General features: G+C 36.6%; 2 protein-coding genes across 3 annotated transcripts in view; one reads left to right on the forward strand and one right to left on the reverse strand.

Annotated features, from left to right (window-relative positions):
- The window catches only part of LOC125061450 (zinc finger protein 43-like), a 343,312-nt gene that overhangs the window by 258,131 nt on the left and 66,076 nt on the right, over window positions 1-19,105 (reverse strand). The gene's annotated exons all lie outside the window — the stretch shown is intronic.
- On the forward strand, window positions 2,069-6,981 carry LOC125061456 (protein ALP1-like). Of its 2 annotated transcripts, XM_047666925.1 has the most exons (3): window positions 2,069-4,978; window positions 5,064-5,494; window positions 6,061-6,981. In XM_047666925.1, exons 2-3 carry the CDS (start codon window positions 5,084-5,086, stop codon window positions 6,787-6,789), a joined length of 1,140 nt encoding a protein of 379 aa, XP_047522881.1. In that variant the 5' UTR covers window positions 2,069-4,978; window positions 5,064-5,083; the 3' UTR covers window positions 6,790-6,981. The 2 variants fall into 2 exon arrangements, with proteins under 2 accessions (XP_047522881.1, XP_047522880.1); XM_047666924.1 differs by having other exon boundaries at window positions 2,069-5,494.

Here is a 19,105-nt window from a genome sequence, read left to right on the forward strand (position 1 = left end):
GAATCATCCCTCCCACGATTTAGCGTTAATTTTTGCTTTTTTTACATCCTGTATTCAGGGTGTAATAGTTAAATGTGTTTTTATTTTCAGATATCTTGCAACTGGAGAATCATTCAAATCGCTTTCAAAAAATTTTCGTATAGGAGTAACAACATTAACAAAAATTATAGAAGAGACGGTTCTAGCAATATGGGAGGAACTGTATACCATACATATGCCTACACCCACCAGAGATATATTTTATTCAATATCTAATGATTTCAATAATATTTGGAATTTCCCTCACGTCATAGGTTGTATAGACGGTAAACATGTGCGCGTAATGTGCCCAAAAAAATCTGGATCTATGTTTTACAACTATAAAAAATATTTTTCTGTGGTACTGCAAGCAGTAGCCGATGCCAATTATAAATTTGTAATGGTAGAAGTCGGGGGCTATGGTAAACAGAGTGATGGCGGTACCTTTAGAGCATCAGATTTGTATCAGTTTCTAAATGAAAGAGAATTAGATATTCCATCGCCCGCTTATTTGCCTAATACCCAAGTCTCTGTTCCTTACGTATTTTTAGCTGATGAAGCGTATCCTTTAAAAACATATTTAATGAAACCCTTTGGGGGACGTGATTTAACAGTGGACCAACAAAATTTTAATAGTCGCTTGTCCCGAGCGAGAAAAACAGTGGAATGTGCATTTGGTAGATTATACTCAAAGTGGCGTTTGTTATCTAAAAGCATCGAAACGGATATTCAACTAGCTGATAAGATCGTAAAAACTATGTGTTTGTTGCACAATATAATTATTGATAAAGAGGGTTTTGAGCGAAACTTGACTTCGGTAAATATTGTTAGACGAAGATGGCACAATCAAAGACTGAGTCCGCCTAGTAATGTTGCTACAAACGTCAGAAATAATTTTGTGCAATATTTCAAACATAATCAAGTGATTACCCAATTTAATTATATAATAAGTATTATATAATTAAATTGGGTAATACTTTATTATTAATATTTTATAACTACAAAATTAAAATAAATCGAACTGATCATTGAAAGTACTCACCATCCTGTTTCATTTCCAAACTGATCTCTTTCCAACACTTATCTGTAACATTTCTGTTGCTGTGGAACTTATGAGTTTTGTCCCATAAACATTGTTTATCAAACACTAAGGCTATCAAAACTTCGTTATCCAAATCCATTTTTAATATTATTAAACACACCCTACACCAGTAAATGCTTAAACCCGTATGGCACGGTCCAGGTAGTCGGCACCGACAAGTTACAACCTGTTTCTTTATAAGTGAGTGAATAGGATTATATTGAAATATTATACCTGCGCTGATCGGTACCGACCCGTACAGATTTGTCTGTACCGGAAACCTGTTTCTTTATGTAAGCACCCTAAGCGTTCGTGATGCGTAAGGCCCTTCTCCCATTACGATACCTGTAGGGTACGATACTCGAGTATAATACTATTTGGATACATGTTCGCTCCGCGACGCTCGCATATTATGCTACTGAAAAATTACTAAATTCATCATTTGTGCAAACTTGTTTTTTGTAGACGGACGTTATGTCGAGCGACTCCAGTGACGAAGAAGCTCTTGCAGTTTTGCTGTTGTATAGAAATAGAAGACGTCAACGCAAGAGTAGAAAATACTGGATTCATCCATATATTGAAAGAAACATAAATTGTAGAGTTAATAAGAAATTTTTATCTTTCTACCGAATGTCTAAAGAGACCTACTTGCATCTTGTTACATTATTAAAACCAGCTATACATCAACGAAATACTAAATTTAGAGAATGTGTCAGTGCGGAAGAAAGGATTCTGATTCTGATAAACCTAAGGTTAATAATACTTCATTGTGACATATGTAGGTAATTAAATGTTTATTAAATTTTAATATGTAAGTACTTTATAATTATTACTTATTCTTCATCTTCCTGTGATAATAACATAGGTATTGATTCATAATAAAGACTGGCAGTATTTGATTGTACTACATTCAGACTTTCGTTTATGGTAATTGGCGTACTTATTACCTCGGCAGCACTCATCTCATCGGTGAAGGAGTAGAATAAAGTGTGATGGGACTATTCATATTTTCACTACTTTGGTCCATTATATCGTCTATCAATGCAAGCACTCTTCTCTTAAACAGTCTTCTTTGACTATCAGTCATTTTGTTCACGTCCGATAGTAAACTCAGTAAGAACATTTTGTTTGAATTTTCAGTACTGTCACAGTTTTCTAGAATTTTAGATTGTTTAAATTTAAAATAAGCTGAAATGTCTTGCTCGGCTTGAGTTTCTTCCAGCTTCTTCCGTTTTTTTTATTATTATTTGTTGATGGTGGTGGTGGTGGTAACTGTGTTTGTTCACATAGTTCAAGATCATATAATAATATTCCTTTACCTTCCAAACTTCTTAATGACCAATCTAACTATGAATTTCCATACTATTTTATTGGGGATGAGGCATTTCCCCTTCTATCTTACTTGATGAGACCATATCCCCAAAGAACCTAGAATGACTTGAGAAGGGTATTTAACTACAGACTAAGCCGAGGGAGGAATACAATTGAATGTGCTTTTGGGATGATGGCTGAAAAAATTCAAGTATTAAGTACTGCTATAAGATGTCATACAATAGAAAAAGTATCAAATATAATAAAAGCAGTGTGTATTTTACACAACTATGTTCGAAAACGTGAGGGTATTCCATATAGTCCAAGGGAGTTTATACAAAACAGATCGGTCACTATTCCCGTTACAACGACAATACAACCTCATAATATAGAAATAACGGCAAATATGTCACCACATAATCAACGAAATTATTTAGCAAACTACTTTATATCTGAGCAAGGTTCATTGCCTTGGCAATACCAATCCTGTTTGCAGAATACAATGTAACATTGATAATAATAAACTATGTATGTGTACAAAAAAAACCAACCTGTTATTTGAAATTTGTTCCCAATTTCTGCCCAAGTCTTGTCTATTATATTTTTTCGCATGTATTCAGGTAGTTTGTAGTTATATAAACAAGCATGTTTTTCAATTTCTTGTACAAACTTAATATTTGTTTTTCGCTCCGCCGCCATCTTGTCGAAACGCGCGAGACGCGACGCACAAGCGACCAACACGGCGGGTATCGCGAGACTAGTCGCGAACGCGTAGAATACCAGTATCGTAATGTGAGAGTGTCCATATAAATGTATGTGAGATACTTCGCGGCGACTAGTCTCCGAGACTAGAGTCGCGCGGGCGTATCGTAATGGGAGAAGGGCCTAAGGCTACCGGATGATATCCTGACTTAATATAGCACCTAATGACATGTCTCAAGCTGCAGACGTTTGGTTTTAAACCATCTTTATTTAAAACATGACCCAAACATTCAATTGCTTGTTTCATTAAAACACACTTGTTTGGGTTTAACTTTAAATTAGCTTTTCGTAAAGCTTCGAAAACTTGTTGAAACCTATTAATATGGTCCGGTTTATTTTTTAAATAAATTATAATATCGTCTCAAGAAAGAAAATTGAATTATTCATCATCCGTTGGAAAGTCTCAGGTACATTCTTTAAACCAAAAATAACCGACAACCCTCTTTCTCCTACCGGCGTGTAATAAAATAGCACCAAGACCAATAGCTATTGCATCGGTGTGAAGTTCCGTAGGCAACTGGGGAATGAATATCTCTAAAACCGGTTCATTTGTCAAACTGTGAATTATATAATCGCGAGAAGTATCCTGCTCAGCACCCCATAAAAATGGTTCCCCTTTTTTAACAACTTTGCTATATACACCGTCTTAGAAGCATAACCTGATATATAGCGACGGAAATATCTCGCTAAGCTTAGAAACTGGCAAACCTCCTTGACTGGGTTTTGGAGATCTAATAAGTGCATCGACCTTCCCCGGACTCGGCCTAACCTGACCATGACCAATCAATCGCCCCAAGTATTCAATTTCCGAGTCAATAATAGGGTCCTGACACTTTCATCGTTGACCGCGACCACATGCTGCAAAGTCGGCTCAATACCAGACCTCACAAGCCGCTGTTCTCCATTAGTTCGAATGTATGTCAAAACCTTTTGATTCATCACGGCGGTACCAATCAAAATGAGTGCATTTATGCACCGGAAGGAACAACGAATAAATCTATTTCCAATGAAACTTCAGGAAATTCTATAACTGTCGTAATTAAAGAAGTCGACTCAATTTCTTGTATTCCAATTCCACGTATCAAGCGTGTCATCACTGGCACTTTATTATTAAGTTGCTAGATTCCACCCGGATAAAAATACATAGCTTGCAAGTTAATAGAAAGCTTGTAAAAATTTATATGTGAATTTATATTTGTGTGTTCTAACCTTCCTACAAATATTTCAAAAGCAAAATCAGCTAAATCTTTAAAACCGTCATTTTGAGTTAATTAACAGTTGTAGTTTAAAAATCTGTATAATAATTACCAGAGCCAGTGATTTGGCTTATATATATTCTCCATTTTTCTTTTCGGTACGATGATAGGAGCACAGTCATTTTTTTCTTTAATTCCGGCTTAGGGACTCCCATTTCACTACTGATTTCTCTCCAAGCATCTTCTCTAAGCGATTTATTATGATACGAAGAACTTTTGCTATTCCACGGTAGTTCTTTTGTACCATACAGTTGTATTAATTTACGGCAACTTTGGTTATCCATAATTGGGAGAGCAACAAACACAAAAAAAATACGATATGTCCGTCCCAACTGGCGCGCGCGCCACGACTGAAGGTCGATTTATATCTACAGACATTAGCGGCCTTCACACGTGCAGTTCGGAATGGCATTTCTGGAACTGCGCACCAATGTGCAGATAAATCTGTGCAGACTAGACCGCGCGCTGATCTGTGCTTCTACTTTACGCTTCAATTGTAATAACAGTTTGAACCGCAGTTCAGTTATTTCGCTTTCCTGCAGATAAAACTGTACGTATAAATGCTTTTCGAGAGTTTAGATCGCAGTATGGAATGGCGCGTGGAATGTCGACCAATTTTAAAAGTTTTCTTTCAGTTTTAACCGGTACAGTAGAAATGGATACACGTCTAGTGATCGCGTTAGCTGGTTTTGTGGTTGGTTTTAATAATCTAAAAAGGAGACGTGTATGGGTTAAGAAATATAGACGAAAATTTGGACATTTACCCATGTTAAAAGAAATACGAGAAAACTATCCAGAAGATTTTAAAAATTACCTACGGATGGACGGCGATAATTTTGATTGCTTATTGGAACTTATCCGTCACAGAATTACTAAGCAAGATACAGTTATGAGAAAATGCATAACACCAGAAGAACGTCTTTCCGCAACATTAAGATATCTGGCAACTGGACGTTCATTTGAAGATTTAAAATTTTCTTCTGGAATTTCTACATCAGCTCTAAGCAAGATAATACCGGAAACGTGTAAAGCGATTTACGAAACGTTGAGGAAAGATTACATGAGGGTAAGTATTAAAACACTATTTTAATTAATTTACCTTTTTAATTACGAATACGAGACAAAATTAACTTAATCATTTTTAATCAAATTTAAATGAATTCAAAAGTTAGCGTCATCATAGTTATGGTAGTATTCTTTGAGAATAGATTCTGTATTTTCTGTGTTATGAGTATGTTGAGGTTCAGATAAAATTATATCAGAGTTTTCTTGAAGTGGGGTAGACGATGGCGATGGCAGAGAAATGTTAGTATGAAATACAACTTTATTGCATTGTTTATCACATATATCTGACGTTTCTGTTAGTTGTTTTAAAATGCCTTTGCGCATAACTGTATGTATAATTGATTCTGCATATAGAGCTTGGACTTTGTCCATTTTTTCAATTTTTTTTGAAATTGTCACTCCTAGAGCTTCATATTCTGTCATCTGTCTGCTATTTTTTTGAAGTGCTTCTGTGCATACATTAATGAACTTAATTTGAGTGTCAATTATATTTGACTTCCTCTTCGTTCCCCGTGGAGAAGTGGTTGATTCCTGAAAAAAATGTAATAAAAATGAATATTTTTACAGTTTCCTACAAGCAAAGAAGAATGGCTGGAAATTGCTAAAGGTTTCCATGATAATTGGAACTTTGTTAACTGTGGAGGCGCACTGGACGGAAAACATATAAGAATTATTCCTCCTGCCAATTCTGGAGCAAAATATTACAATTATAAGAACTTTTATAGTATGGTTTTAATGGCTCTGGTAGACTCAAACTATGAGTATATTTTTGTTGACGTTGGTAGAAATGGCAGGATGTCCGATGGGGGTGTTATTGAATACACAACCTTTTACAACAAATTATTAAGAGGACAATTAAATTTACCCGAGAGAAGCGAGAATGTTCATTATTTAAATTACGTTTTCATTGGTGATGAAGGTTTTGCATTGAATGAAAACCTTTTGACCCCCTACCCGCAAAGAGAACTTGATCATGAAAAACGAATCTTCAATTACAGACTCTCACGTGCTCGTAATGTTGTTGAAAATACTTTTGGCATAATTGCCTCTAGATTTCAGATACTACGTACACCTATTAACATGAAACCAGAAAATATATGTTACATAGTAATAGCAATATGTAGTATTCATAATTTTTTAAGAAAGAGAAGTAATTTTTATATGTCAGCATCAACCGTGGACACAGAAAATATTGAATCGAGTACTGTTTTAGACGGAGATTGGCGCCAAAACAGCTCTGAACTAACTCCATTGGACAGATATTCGGCCAGAAATGTGCCTTCCTTAGCTAAATAGAGTAGAGATGAATACAAAACATATTTCAATACAATAGGTAAGGTTTCTTGGCAAGAAACTATGATAAACGCTGGTAGATCATAGCTGTTAATATGGACAAACCTTTAATTTTTATGTAATAATCATTTAATTTAATTTTAAAATGATAATAATCACTTACTTATACGTAATAAAAAGGTTTTCTGTGAAAAACGTGTATTTATTATCTTACCTTAGTATTTGTATTTTCGGCATTAATTGGTAGCGATGCTATATTAGTAGTATCCTGTAGTGGTGATGGTGAGACATCTCGTGGAGGTGATACTGAGTTAGTTCGAGAAAATAACAGTGAAGCGACGTTTGTGTATTGGGAATTTTCTTTTTCTATTTATATATTGGAAATACTTGGAGTCGGCAATTCTTGATCTTTGGTAAATAACATTTGATCATAATACCAAAGACTTGGTTTATATATATCATCCTGTGCACTTCCGCTTTTATTTCTGGTTTCAGACACTTTTTAACTCCTTGCGTAATGCTCCCCTTAGATTTTGTATTTTTTTCGTGACAAAATCCCTGTTCGCCGTTGTAAAACCAACATTTTTGCAATATTCTATGAGTTCGCCGTATGCTTTTTGTTTTAAATTACGGTTTGTATAAGCCGACTTATTTTTAACTTGCCATAAACATGGATGTTCCCGATATATCCTTATAAAACCTGTCACTGCTTCCACGCTCCAAACTGCCATTTTGAAATAATTGTCATCCACACGAGGCACCCGCATAAAACTGTACAAACGTTCGTACACACCAATGCGCCGCATCGAAATGTCAAACCACCACGCGCTTGTCACGTCTACATGGACGGATTGGACGACAGATCGGAATGGCGCGGACTGTTTCATACGGTTCGAACTGTACGTGTGAAGGCCGCTATTGAGTGTGGCAGACACGTGCCGTGACAGACACCGACAGACACCATTTATTTATATGTAACTTATAGAAACGTACCGTGACAGACACCTCGGATACCGACAAACACCTTCATCGGCGTCCGCTCTCACTGGCAGTTACTGCATAGCTTTAGAAAGCATGTTATTGAAAATGTTCAAACACTTCTCTATTGAAGATTTGTCCATAATTGCATTATTGTTAAAAGAAACTGAAAAAAGAGCAAAACGCATGGCTGTACCTTATATGCTTAAGAAAAGAAAATTAGAAGGAGAATACTGGACACTCTTTCAAGAACTTGTTGACGATGAAAAAAATTTTTTCATATATTTTCGTATGAGCCGGTATCAGTTTGACATTCTACTAAACAAAATTGAATTGCTGATAACTAGACATCGGATTATTCATTATATGCACTATCAAAATGCCAAAATATGCATGCAAATATGCACTAAAAAAGGGCTAAATATGCATAAAATATGCACAATAAAAATGCAATTAGAATAAATAAAACTAATAATTTATTACATAGAATTAATTAATAAACTTATTTATTATAATTCTTGTGATAGTAAACAATAATATATTTTTCCAAGTTTTCTTGAGCAAACTTGTGACGTTTGTCACTTAATATTAATTTATAGGCTGAAAATGACCTTTCTACGTCAACTGACCTTACCGGACAGAACTTAAAATTTGGCGCCATTTCTGCAGAGACCTCTTCAGGCAGACTTTGACCGGTGCCGTTGATAAACGCGTCAATTTTCTTTATCTCTTCAAAACCGGGGTTTTTATACAAAACTGCATTTAATTTGCCACGAACTTATTTATCAGTGATAATCAAACAAGATACAGTTTTTAAGGAAGCCTTGTCGGTTGTAGAAGTGGAATACTATCCTAAGTGCCGATACACCCTTTCGTCAGTAAGGTCTGGCTGAAAACCTTGGTAAAAATCTTGTATTGTTTCTGGCATAGGAGTATTGTCTTGATAAGTGTCAAAATATGTTGATGGCGTGGATACCGTAGAACTTGTTGATGGCCTGCTCATACGTCTATTTCCATGTCAGATACTATTTTAAATGTCTTTGCTTTTGCAATAGCCCTCTCTCGCGGAAAAGATCGCAATGTAGTTACAACTCCAGACATAACTTGTTCGATGTCGTCCGGCGGTGGAGTATTATTTTTACTCTTTATTATATACTTCATTAGTACAGTACTAGGTGTATCATCAGTTGCTTTTTGGCCTCGTTTACCCTTTGGCTGAGGGTGCGTTGGAGTTTGAGCTGGGGAGGGTATAGTTGGCAATGTACCAACTGTTTGTTGACTAACCTCAGATGTAAATGTGTCAGTCGTTTGTTGCTCAACCTCAGGTGACTGAGCAACCTCTTCCTCGTGTGCATAATCATTAAAACCGGGTACTGGTGGAATTGGACATGTAGTCGGCCTTTCTTTCATGTACGGTAACAAAAACTTACTTCTTATTACCTCCATTTTTTTTCACGAACACTAGCCTGTCCACTTTTCGTATCTTTTTTCTCGCAACAGTGCCCATGCTTTTTTACATGCGTGGTAAAAAACCGACACCCGTCGGAACGCGTTCGGGCGCTCCAACGAAAACATTGGCGCGCGTTCCAAAGTGGTATCCATTTCGCACGGCTGGAGCGCGCGCAAATGTTCGACCTCTTGGAGCGCGTAATCGATACCCAGCTTTATACGTACCGAGTACTTGACCGAGAGTACTGTCTCGCTGGTTTGCTCGGTACGTGTGTACGAGCAACGTACGTACGTGCCACACAACCATAGCGCGATGCAAAAAACGCACAGCGCCATCTGGTGGTGAATTTTATAACTAAAACACAATATTATTGTATTACGTTTGGACATGCCGCCCACCATGGACAGTATGTTCATTTTCCTACCCACTATAAAATAACTTGTTAGACAAGTGGACTGTATGTGAGGTTAAGTCATAGTGATCAAGATTAAACTAACATAAACTAAAACGTAATACAATAAAAATAAAACATATAAAAAATACATTATCATCATATAAAGATACAGTGATTTTTTAAAAGAATACCAATTCAAATATGATAGGAGATGTTGTTATACTAACACTAGATTACACGTTTGTATTGCGTTAGTATACGTATATTAAAAACAATTTAAAAAAAAATCAAAGATAACTCTCGGTATTGATAAAGACGTTAACAACGAAAAAAGGTTCGAACTAAAAATAACAAAAACAAAAGTTCGTACTACATGTAACAAAGGTAAAATCAACTCCATATTCTTTCAGACAAAGGTAAATGTAAACAGGTAAAATACATATTTTAGTAATTGGGCGCTTTATTATGACACCTTCAAACTAACAACTCTCGTGAGTCCATCCAAACCTGTGTGCTTTTCAGTGAATACTCCCAAAAACCATCTCGCTGGAGGCATATCGTCCTCCTTGATTAATGCTACATCACCAATTTTTGGTTCTGGCGTAACGTTAGCCCACTTATACCGGTGCAAGAATTGTGTCAAATATTCATGTGACCACCTTTGCCAGAACACTTGAAGCATTTTTTGAATTATTTGCCAGTGATTGAGATTGGAAATGGAAGAATTTTCATAATTCTTGACTAACAGAAGCGGTTTGCCGACGAAGAAATGTCCAGGGGTAAGAGGAGTCGGATCGTGAGGATCGCTACTAAGTTGAGACAAGGGTCTCAAATTAAGACAAGCTTCTATCTGGTGCAACAAAGTAGTGATATCTTCGTAGGTTAGGGTTTCACACTGTGAAATGTTGCGCCGTCATGTTGAAATCACAGCTCTTGGACATCATGATTGTTCAATTCAGGAATGAAAAAGTTAGTAATCATGTCTCTATACCGATCACCTTTGACTGTAACGTTCTGGAAATTATCGTTTTTGAAGAAGTATGGACCAATGCTGCTATCAGCCCATAAAGCGCACCAAACAGTCAGATTTTCTGGATGTAACGGTGTTTCGACATACACTTGAGGATTAGCTTCACTCCAAATGCGGCAGTTTTGTTTGTTGACGTAGCCATTCAACCAGAAGTGCGCTTCATCGTTAAACAAAATTCGCTTATGAAAATCGGGAACAACGGCAATCTCGTTTTGGGCCCATTCGACGAATCTACGCCTTGCTTGATGATCGTTTGGCTTCAATTCTTGCACAAATTTTTCAACCAATTTATTAACATGAACTCATTTAAACCCAATGTGGAAAGAAACATCTTTTTGCACACTTTGAATATTGTATCATCTTTACTTCTCAAAGTGTAAGCTAAAGACATCTTTCGCCTAGAAGAATTAGGATCGCCTGTAACAAGTGGATTTGTCCTCAACAACTGTTTTCTTTTGGACTTATTGCGCGCTCTGCCACAAAAGGAACATTTTCCAACGCGACCAGTATTGGGGGGTTGTGCTGGGCATGGTTGTAATTTTGATGGGTCATTCATACCTAAAAGCATTTTCCCTTTCATTTTCAAGGATTTTGGAATACTTTTAATAGATATTCTGCGCTGTTATGCATGATATGGTGCAACTAGGCGAAATCCAAGTTCGTAAATAATCCTTCCTTGCCTTATTACTGAAGTCCTTATTTATTGTATGTATAATATAACCGTTTATAGCACTTATATTCATATCATACAATAAGCTGTAAAAACTCAACTGAAACGTACGAGTGGGATATACTGGACTGAACTGGTTTTGAGGCTATAAAAGCACGGCGCACGATATGGCCGGGCTCACTTCTTCGCCGCTCGCACTAGATAATATAGACGTCACTTACATTTATTGTTGTTGAATTTGTGGTTATGTGTTCTTTATTAATTAATAGTAGTTGTGTGGTAAATTTCGTGTAATCTAATTTGTTTTTTTTAGTAATTTTATTTGTTAATTTCTTACGATACAATATATTTCTCCCACTACGTAGGTAGGTGTTACAAAACAATCGTACATTCAATGTACTCGTAGTTTAACTATAGGTATTCATTTGTTTATATTCTTAGCTCAATAATTATTACAGAGGTTTGTTGTCATATAAATAATCGTTAAACAATAACGGACCCAGTATAGACCCTTGAGGTACACCGGATGTCACATTTATAAATGTGCTCTTGTGTCTACCGGTTACTACCGCCTGCCTTTTTATCCATCTGTATAGATCTCCGCGGATTCCTATCGCTAATACATATGTATTTATTCAAAAAACTTACTAAACAGTAGGTACGAGTAATTTAAGAAATTCGAAGAAAAAAATCAATTCTTCATTTTATTAATTGAAATTGTTTATGTAACTAATCAAACCCGAATCATTCTCTACTGGTGTGGGAATATTTTGAATTAAATTTTGTTCAGATGATTCCTGGACGTGCAATTAATATCCCATTGATTGTTGAGTATTTAAATTCGGTACAGGAGTGTGCTGAATATTATTTTCTTCAATTTCAGCCAAAATTAAATCTTTAATCTTTGATCTTAACCTTAGTTTACGCCCCAATGGAATATTTTCCATGGCAAAAGACTTTCAAAAAACACTTGTTTACTGCATCTTTCCCTTTTTCGTCTTTATCCTGGCAGGGTCGCCATGTAAGGACGGGACTAAATAAGAACTATGTTTCCTGAGTTCAAAGATTTTCCATTTAATACTCCTTGCTCTAATACAGTGCATGAGAATTTATACTAATGTAATCATTAATATAGATATAAGGCATAGGTACGGCACATTCGCCACATGTCATGTCAAACTTCTTAGAGTGTTTTACGGCTCACCAACACCACATCACTTGAACAAACGTCGTACACACAGCCGCTCCGTTCGGGTGTCTCTTTAAGACTGCCACATGACAATAATAGTGGCATTTAACTTCTGGGCTGAAAGTGAGGATTAAATGCTTGGGCAGACGTGCGAAAGCACGGCGTCGCTGCACCGGCCTTTATTTTCTTACCGGCGGAGCATCTGAATTATTTTCACGCTGACGCTTCGCATTCTCTTTCTGAGTTATGATTCACAAAAAGCCTTGAAGGCATTCCAAGGACCGTCATTGTCAGCTTCCATTATTCTTCGGATAATTAGTGGAAGCGACAGATTGCCAACAATGCTATCGGCAAGGACCGGGCGAAAGCCGTCCCCAGCAGGACACTCCTCAACTGTGTCCCTCACTGTATCATCTATACAGTCACAATGATGACAAGCGGGTGTCACCTCTGCCACCTGAACGAGCCGATAGGAAAGCTATACCCACCGTCGGTCCACCTAGTGTTTCAAAAAGGGACAAAGAAGGGACTACCTCATGAGGTGGGTCAAAACCACCACTCCTGGCTTCAGCTCTTCTCCAAAAAATTTCTCCCAAAGCCAAAGCTTCTAAGTGCCAAGGCGGAGTGGTGGCTATGACATATGCCGCATGACGCATCACAGGATGCCTTACGGTGTGCCCTCGCAATTCTAATGGCAACTATACGCTGTGGCCGCCTCAGTAAAGCTCTGTTGTAAAATGACAACTTATCCGCCCATATCGGACACCCATAAAGAGCCTTCGCACGTACTACTCCAGCATAAAGGAGCCTACAGCCCCCGCCTGGCTTACTGATATTTGGCATTATATGACCCAATGCCATTGCAGTTGAATCAAGCTGCGAAATGAGCTTTGAAAGTCCAACGGGCGTCAAAAACCAACCCGAGGTATTCCAATGTCGACTTTACTGCCATCTGAACACCATCTACAATTATGCGTTTCTAGGTGGTGACCTCCTAGCGATACATACAACTTCAGATTTTTGTAAAGCCACTCGAAGACCTAGTTGTCCTATACAAATAACTACTTCTTCCACTCAACAGTAGATAACAAGCTCGCCTCCTGATAATTAACATCCCTTGGCCGTCACAAGTGCATCGTCAGCATAAAATATTAAAGGTGGAAACATACTACCAAAACGCGACGCTACACCACGCCATCCGACGCATGTCAGTACTTATCAATCCCATATATTTAATATGGTCAGATGCACATAGACAACACGCCATGTGATCACACGCGGTAACATCCAATCGATTTGGATCGGCGTGTTGTGGATGTTGTGATGATGACGTCATGCGTCAGTCTTTCGAGTTTTTGACACGAATGTCAATTTATATACTTAGATATTTTTGGATTTATTTGGCGAAATGAACGACGAACAAATAACAAATTAGTTTAATACAAATAACCTGCTAATCAATTCAGTTTATTAGAAAAATACAGGCTGGGCCAGAAAGATTTGCGAATTTGAAAAAAATATAATAAAAAAACTAAATACAATACACAATTTTTTATTTCAATTAAAATAGACATCTGGGAAATTTATTTCTTAAAAATAACATCATCCAGGTGTGCACCATTGCGCTGCAAACATTCCTCGAATCTGAACCTCAAATTGGTAAAAACTTGCTGGCACATTGCGCGAAGAATAAATCAGCTAAATGTCTTCTGAATTTGCAAGCGTGTCGTGGTGTCGCGTGTTGGTAATGTGCACGATGGACATCGGGTGTCGACACGACACGTCGCGTCGCGTTTTAGTAGTATGTTTCCGCCTTAAGCCTACTCCTGGAATTTGTCTACCACGAAAGACTGCATCAAATCCAAAGTTCCACAGACCTACTAACCTTAGTCAATTAGTTTTGCTAACCATAGACTTCCTGGCCATCGATAAGTCTTGTCAACCTTTATAACCACTGGCCAAAACGCCATTCTATTCATCGTTCATTCCGTTCGTTCCGTTTCCTGATTCCATGTCAAGTAACTTACTTTTGATAGCGTCTGTTCATCTGAATACCCGAATGTTCGATGGCCAATATCATGGGGACATATTTTTCAGGTAACCCTGTCAGCAATTGTCGCAACCACAATTTTCGAGTGTTATAGAAATTTAATTTCGTAGTGAGCTTATTCTTCTTGTAAATCCGAGATCAAGTAAGGCCCTTAGTTTCTCCCTTGATTCATTGGTAGTAGAAACATTTCTAATGTGTACTTACTAGGTCGTCTATCAATAAACTATAGGGTTGATCTTTCAAATCTTCTTTTAAGTTTTCTGCGAAATGGGGTGATGGCACATATTTTATATTTTGAGAACATTTTGTCATATGTAAATGAATTTTTTCGTCCTCTTTGTGCATGTGAATGTGATTAACCACTTCTCCCATATGATGTACTACACGTAGGCTTGTATTTGCCGCTGTAAATAATGTTAGCCTAGCTTCTTCTTTCTTTTTTCCCACGCCTTTTCGTTTAAAAGGCAAATTTGGTTGCGTAGCTATAATCTGTAACAGAAACGGTATGTAAACTATAACAAGCAGATGTAAAATAAAAACAGTCATTTATAGTTACACATATAAACGCTAGATGGCATTGCTTGTGATAAACACTTTTGTATGGGAGCCCCCTTTCATTTATTATTATTATTATTTGTTGCGTTGCGTTGTTGTAGCGGCAATAGAAATACATATTCTGTGAAAGTTTCAACTTTCTACCTATTACGGTTTATGAGATAACAGCCCGCTGACAGACGGACGGACGGCCAAAGGAGGCATATTAATAGGGCCCCGTTCGCACCCTTTGGGTACGGAACTCTAAAAAGGGCCTACTTATTCTTTGAAAGTTGATGTTGGCTATATAGACCACTAAAACATATTTATAATATAATACAACTTACTTTTATAATATAATACAACTTACTTTTATAATATAATACAACTTACTTTTATAATATAATACAACTATATTAATATAAATTTTTGACACATCGTAATTTATATTATATTAGTTACGTTGCAAGTGCCGTTGCTTTTGAATTTTGCAAGTGTTTTTTCGATAATCCGTGATTCTTTAAATCTCCGTAATGATTTCTTAATACAGAGTTTTCAATAGTATATACTATTTAATCCTTCTTGAAGTAATTTTTTCACGTCAACCATCTTAAATGTAGTATTGTTTCTTGCTACCATACCCTTTGACATCTGCCCAAACCAACTCTATAGGATTTAACTCGCAGTGGTAAGGAGGTAATCTTAATACCTCCACACCAGCTGCCTTCGCCATTTAGTCAATCACGTAGGACTGATATTGAGTTTTAACATTTTTAATTTTTTCTAATAATTGAGCTTTTGTGTCATTGTCCTCAAAAGAAATGTCCTTTGAAGATAGCCACTGTTGAATGTCATATTTTTTCCAGCTTGTTACTGGGGTTTTCTCCTGACGTCTTGAGTGGTAGCTGTCATTATCGATAACTACTATAGAATTTGGCTCAAGTTAAGGTAGCGTTTCTTGAAACCACTTTTCAAAAGTATTCGCATTCATTGACTCGTGATAATCTCCAGTACCTTTACATTCGAAGACTAGTGCAGAATCCGACACGAATCCTCTGTCACTTCCAATGTCCAGTACAATTAGCCGGTTCCCTTTGGAAGTTGGGTTTTTGGCACCTGTTGATAAGCCCTCTAATAATGCATGTTTTCGTGACTTTACGGTCGCGTCGTCCCACACTTTGCCTACAGTGTGTCCTGAAAAGAAATATAAATAATTAAAAACTGTAAGGGAATCGTGTCTTTTTGCATATTAATCAAGTATGTGCTATGACTGTACCTGCATTCACCCAAGTTTCATCCAAATAGCATATTGATCGTTTTTGCTCTCGGTAAGTTTGCATAGTTTTTAAGTATTTAATACTCCATAACGCTATGTCATTTCTATCAATAAAGCGTTGTTCCTTCTTCTCTTCACGTATCTAAACTTCAAATGTTTCAATACCTTTTTTAATGACGTCAAGCCCATATTAGGTACAGATTCGTCGGCATTCACAACATGTAACACATTTTTGGCTGTTGGTAGTTCATCTTTTAGGTAAAAACTATGCACAATTCGTCTTATACAGGACATGTCAAAATCGTCTATCTTATCTTCGATTGATAATCGCTTCTTCGGTGTCGCCGCCGGCTTGACCGTGTCGGTTTTAGTATATTCTTTTAATACTCTGTACACCGCCGATTTCGATATACCTAAAATATCGGAAGTTTTATCCTTCATTTCTTCTTTTGAAGCATATTTATCAGAAGGCCACGTTTCCTTTACGTACTTAAATACGTTAATTATTATAACTTTTTCATTCTCACTAAAATGAGACATTTTGCGTTTCTTACGCGGAGACACAAACTCCTTGAAAGGACAGGACGTAGACGGGGTTGGTTCCATTTTACTTAATAATAACAGCAAATAAATTCAACGACCAAACACACAAACACCACTCACAAACCAAACTTAACCTCATAATCGAAACTACACACGAGCGTATCCCAGCACGGAATGTTCTTTTATTTCAGGGTTAAAAAAAAGAACTACTACTTATAACAAAACAAACCAAAGTACATGTGCACCACCACAAGTCTTTATGGTTATGACTAAAAGGTTTACAATCTCTGAATACGGCGGTCACTGCATCTGTGTGAGCGCAACGGCAATATGTTTATGCGCGAGTGGCAAAGACATAAGATGAGGGGTCTGTGTACGAAATTCTTCGTGCTCCGCGTCCGTACTTTAGCATACCACTGAATGAAACAAACTAAACCACTAGAAAAATCCACTAGCCACTAAAACCAAATTCGCCCGCTAAAACATATATCTACACCACCAGATCTAGTGGAATATCCACTAAGTTTGCGACACTGCTGAGCGCAGGCGTATCCAAGCCGCCAACATGTCGGCGGGTAACACGCGCAGGCGCATGTTACCGACATGATTCCTTTCATACAAGCCGCCGGGCAGTGTTGCAAAAGTCAAAAATCAACAAAAGGGAGATTCTTATGCCAAAAATCGGGAGAAAACGGGAGGTTTTAAAAAATAAAATAAATGCATTTTAGGCTCTTATTACTTTAGTAAACAATAAAGATATATTCATATTATTAAGGTTTAGTTATCCTCATCCTCATACCATCTCTTTGAAGCAATTTTTTCGAACATTTTCTTTTCAATATCAAAATTAAAACATGTTTGATCTTCTTCTGTTACAACAAGTGTAGTGTGAAGAAGCCCTACTATAGATTATGTGGATAATTTATTGCGGGTTTTGGTTTTCATTAGATTTATTGAAGAGAAAATTCTTTCTACATTGGCAGAAGAGTGGGGCAAAGATAATATTTTGAAGACGAAGGAACAGATGTTTTCAAATATGAGTGTACCATCGCCATATTTCATGTTGTTAACGCTAGCCCAAAATTCCTCAGTTTTGTCAGAAAACAACGCAATTTCTTTCATATTGCGAAGCAAGCGCCATTCTGTATCTATGCATTGGTAATTATTAGTGTCCATTAAATTTGGGAACTGCCTACATAATGGAACTATAGATGGCAGTTCGCCTTTTTTTACGTTTTCTGGAGACAAAGCTCCCAAATCCTTTAGAGGATTATTTTTGATTCCAAATCTTTGTGTTATTTGATCGGACGCTTCAATAAAGAACTGAATACATCTCGTTTGGAACAAATTAATTTGTTCAGCCGTTAATCTCTTGTCAGTAAGCAAAGTATTAAAAGTGTTTGCTCCGTAATAAACATCTCCTAAAGCTAGAAAATTACGTGGGTTTTTATAATCAATGTTTTCTAGATTATTTTTTTCTAAATAGTCTTTTTCCAAAAAACAATCGAACAAAGTTCTTAAACTAACACAAACTTGGGAATGTGTATTCTTGCTGATTCAGATTGCATTTCTCGATTTAATTTATTAAAAATAGGTAGAACAAAATCTAAAAATTGAAGAAAGAGTAATGTTAATGGATCGTTTAGTTTGTTTAATATATTTGTAGCTGTTGCAATATCGTCATTTAGCGACGCATTAATGAAAAATAATTTCAAGGCTTGATATTGCTCCAAAATTCTAGATATAGCGGCGTGTACTCACAGCCACCTCGTCTGACAAGGATGTTATAATTTATGCATTTTTAAATTACAGAATAATTGAAATTCTTTAAATTCAGCAGATCTTTTGGGACTGGAAGAAAAATAAATATATATTTCCCTTACAACTTCTTCAATAAAACGAGGTATTTTGTTGCAAGCGTATGACGCACACAAATGGAACGAATGACATATACATTTATTTATATATAATTATTTAAAATTTATTATAAATAAATGTGGTATATCAGCTTTTAATAGCGTCTATTGATGACGTCCCATCATAACACTTCCACCATCAGAAGCAAAACCTATGAGATTTTGTCGAAACTGAATGTCATATTGTTTAAAAAAGTCTACAATGCTTTTATGTAATGTAGTTGCATCAGCAGTCACAATACAGTCACAATAATCTCCTACTTGTTTTTTTCTTACATATCTGACTACG

The sequence above is a fragment of the Pieris napi genome, chromosome 23 (genome assembly GCF_905475465.1).
Source record: "Pieris napi chromosome 23, ilPieNapi1.2, whole genome shotgun sequence".
NCBI classification, from domain to species: domain Eukaryota; kingdom Metazoa; phylum Arthropoda; class Insecta; order Lepidoptera; family Pieridae; genus Pieris; species Pieris napi.

What these genes read in the sequence shown, in the direction of transcription:
- LOC125061456 (XM_047666924.1), top strand. Translation starts at nt 5,021, where the DNA reads ATGGCGCGTGGAATGTCGACCAATTTTAAAAGTTTTCTTTCAGTTTTA. An exon ending in TGAGGAAAGATTACATGAGG is followed by an intron (nt 5,495 to 6,060) that starts GTAAGTATTAAA and finishes ATATTTTTACAG; the next exon opens with TTTCCTACAAGCAAAGAAGA.